The sequence below is a fragment of the Dendroctonus ponderosae genome, unplaced genomic scaffold (genome assembly GCF_020466585.1).
Source record: "Dendroctonus ponderosae isolate FM_Combo_2020 unplaced genomic scaffold, Dpon_F_20191213v2 Dpon_F_20191213_1, whole genome shotgun sequence".
Classification (NCBI taxonomy): Eukaryota; Metazoa; Arthropoda; class Insecta; order Coleoptera; family Curculionidae; genus Dendroctonus; species Dendroctonus ponderosae.
Window position 1 is genome coordinate 39,185,286 of NW_026017110.1, and position 3,700 is coordinate 39,188,985.

Sequence of the window (3,700 nt, forward strand, 5' to 3'; positions counted from 1 at the left end):
CATGTTTTTTAGTTCCGTTATGTCGTTTGGTTCCGTAGCATTTTTGATTTGCAACTGATTATTGTTGGTATTATTGAAATACTGGGTTTCATTAATTTTATCTTTTGTTATTGCGGCATATGAGATGGTTGATTGTACTGGTCTGAATTGGGTTTTGTCTGCAGACTGATCCCTTGTAGTTTGCTTGGGTCTTAGGGGTGGAAATTTTTGCTTGATCAGCTCTTTATATACAGAACATCCTTTGTAATTAGCTGGATGGTTCTCGTTACAATGGACGCATTTGACGTTCTTATTTGTCTTTTCTTTCCATGAACAGTTGGTTGTATGGTGGTCTTCGGCGCATTTTACGCACCTTGGACTTCTGTGACAATAGTTTTTGGTGTGTCCATATCTTTGACATGTCGTGCATTGAGGTATTTCTCTTCTTGGTCGCGGAGGTTCTATGCTGATTTGGCATTGCATCAGATATTTTATTTCATAAATTGTTTTGTTATTTTCTTTTTGTTCTATTTCTACAAAGAACATGGAGAGGGGGTACTTTTTGACTCTGTCCTTAATATTCGATATGTTTTTTACTTTGTGGCCATAGGATTCAATCTCGGTTTTTAGATGGTTTTGGTCCGTTGTATAATGCAGATTTCGAATTATCACTTTAAAAGGTATGTCCTCTTTACGTAGATAAGAATGGAATTCGGTCTTCTTGTCTTCTAAAATTTTTATGATGGCTGAGTATTTTTTAGAATCCTTTAATTAAAATCCTATTAATTAGAATCCTAAAATATTAGATCGAATTTAATATTGAGATTTTTGGCCATAATTTTTTTGCTAATTAATGGCTACTTGCTAAATTCTGATCGTCAAACAGCTCTTTTAATTTTTATTGCATTTTTCGGATATCTACTATGCTGCTATGCTTTCACGTATATGTGTTAATAGTATTGTATTCCAGGCTTCATCATCATCATCATCATCAGTCTATCGACGTCCACTGCTGGACATAAGCCTCCTCAAGTGACTTCCATTTTTCTCCATCTTGCGCGGTTGCAATTCAGTTTGTGGGTATTTGCTTCAAATCATCCGTGCATCGGGCTGGCGGTCTCCCTACATTTTTCTTGTCATCCCGAGGTCTCCATTCCAGTAGTTTCTTCGATCATCTCCCGTCTCTTGTTCTAGCCACATGTCCAGCCCACCGTCATTTCAGCCTTGTAATTCCTTCTATTATGTCTTGGACTCTCGTTCTTTGTCTCAAATTTTGTCCCTCAGGCTCACACGAGATTTTTTGGCCAAAATACCCTCAAGATGTCAAGTTTTAAAACAATTCAGGATTTTGCCCAGGTGAGTGCCAAACCTGACACTGATCAGTCAGTCTGTCCCGAGGATTCTGAGGGGACAAAACCTTGACAAAAAAAGAATAACCAAAAATAGGCTTTACCTACACCCAGCTATTTTTAGTTTCTGTTTTTTTCCTTTTATATTCAGTTTTTGTTTGTGTGGTAATGTTACCTTTAACTTGTACTGTAAATATCTGAAGAAAAATTGTGTCAAAAATGTTCTGTTGAAAATAAATTTGGCACTGACTTATTTTCAATTACTCTACTCATGAGACATGCATAGACAAATCTTCACTATACACAGGGATTCAAAATTAAAAATATTGTTGCTTAATTTACGATTTAGGTTTTTGCAAATGTCTTCTAGATAACACCGCCATAGGAATTATGTCTATTTTCAATTATCCATCCATCGATATGTTTGAACTGATAATTGTTCAATTGGATATTTTTACATTTACTTCCCATGAATTCATTAATTTCAATTTTATTATTATACCCAAAGAGTTGATGTTATGACATGTAAACTGATTGTGCTTGGTAGCGATGTAATGGTGGAAGATTTGATTCTGTCCAATCTTATTTTATTTTAGTCATTCACCAGGACATCCAGTCACAAAACATGATAAGGAAAAGTCAGTTTTAATGTTGCCGCTAAAAAGTTCTGCATGCTTATGATTTTGGTACGACATGTACAAATCTTGATCAACTTGACTGCACGTTATTAAGAAAGCAGTCATTCGTTTGATAGCTTTATTGATCTGTATCGATCGACAAAAAAGACAGAATAACCGAAGGAGAAAGCGGATTAGACTGAGGGAGAATCTAGATTAAAACACGTAAAAAATGGGGACATAGGAAAAGAAATGAAAGTAAAAGAAACAATCGTAGAATAACTAAAGAAACAGACATAAGAAAGACTGCCGAGAAAAATATTGGAGTACTGGATTGGAATATTGGAGAATTGGAGTACCTCCATCAGAAAGAAGAAAAGAAGATGACCGCCAACAACCTGGATACAAGGCATTAGAAAATCGATCTCAGTCAGAATCCTCTTAAGAGATGACTGGAAACGAGATCCCAAAGGCGTGTAACGCCATGAGCGGGATTCATATCGAATATCGATCGACAATTCATAACTCACAGCAAATATTCTTTGTTAAGACTAAGTTGGGTTGTAAGTCGTAGTCTTCGGCTTTAGTCTAGTTGGATCCCAAACTTCTTAGTCATGGTCGTGTGCAAAGAAATCAATAAAGCTACCGAGACCAACTAACAACACTTACATACAGTATCAGGCAAAGGTACCAGAAAAACAAATTTGAAATACTTTCTTTTAGTGATACCAATTTATTCTAAGTATCTAAAAAACAGTACAAATCGAAATTAGACTCTCTAGCTCTAGTAAATGCTTTATTGACATGCTGCAATCCTATGATTTGCGTAACGTAGTTCTCTCCGGTATCGACACCTCATAGACAGGCTCGTTTCCTTCGGAAACCCAAACACTACCATTTGATCCTTTGGTGATCAAGGTGATCATTCCTTGTGCTACATTGGATGTTCTGAAATTAAAATAAAACGTTATTTTGTTACTGCAGCGCACATTTTCAATTATAGTTTGTTTTTCGTAATAATTCCGATGACTTGTAAATAAAAGTTAAAATTTCGGAGCACAGTTCTTCACTAACCAGGAATTTTGCATCTAATGCATAATACTTAATACTTTACTTACGGTTGAGCGGGTAGAGATCCAAGTTCGTTTGCTAACAATTCTCCTAATTTAGGATAACCCTGTAAAGCAAATCTATTTGCGTCTGAGATAAGGGGTGTGTCAGTTACTCCAGGGCACATGGTTACAAACTTAATTCCTGTCAAATTCCAATAGTAATCTGTACCAAATGATCTGGTCAATCCAACTACAAAATGTTTCGTTCCAACATATATGGGGCATCCAGCGAGTTTTTGCAATCCCAATATTGATGCAATATTGGCAACAACACCACCTTTTCCTCCGTTATTTTTTCCAAGATGTTTAACGGCCAGTAGACTTCCTTCCACGACAGCATTCTAGAAGTAAACATTTATTACTTAATACATTGCATTTCCACACCTATTATTAAAGATGACAAGGGCTCTTAGTGAATACGACTTAAGAAATACTTACACAATTCAGAGCTATTTCCTTTTCCCAGTCAGCATCATACATAATTCCTGCATTGTTAATAACGATATCTAACCCTTTAAATTGAGCGATTGTCTTATCAAATGCGGCTGAAATAAAATACAAACATAATAAACCCATGAAAGTATAAAATTAAATAAAAAACAACATTAAATTGTAGAGTTAAAATATTTATAACTAATCACTA

The 3,700-nt window shown here is 35.5% G+C and overlaps 1 protein-coding gene across 1 annotated transcript in view; it reads right to left on the reverse strand.

The window, feature by feature from the left end:
• Nucleotides 1-2,655: 2,655 nt before the first annotated feature.
• Nucleotides 2,656-3,700, reverse strand: part of LOC109532998 (15-hydroxyprostaglandin dehydrogenase [NAD(+)]) — a 7,436-nt gene continuing 6,391 nt past the window's right edge. Inside the window, exons 3-5 of the mRNA XM_019898176.2 lie at nt 3,496-3,602; nt 3,064-3,398; nt 2,656-2,893 (exon numbers count right to left, since the gene is read on the reverse strand). Coding sequence (XP_019753735.2) covers nt 2,761-2,893; nt 3,064-3,398; nt 3,496-3,602 — 575 coding nt within the window. The 3' untranslated portion in view covers nt 2,656-2,760. The remainder of the gene's footprint in view (nt 2,894-3,063; nt 3,399-3,495; nt 3,603-3,700) is intronic.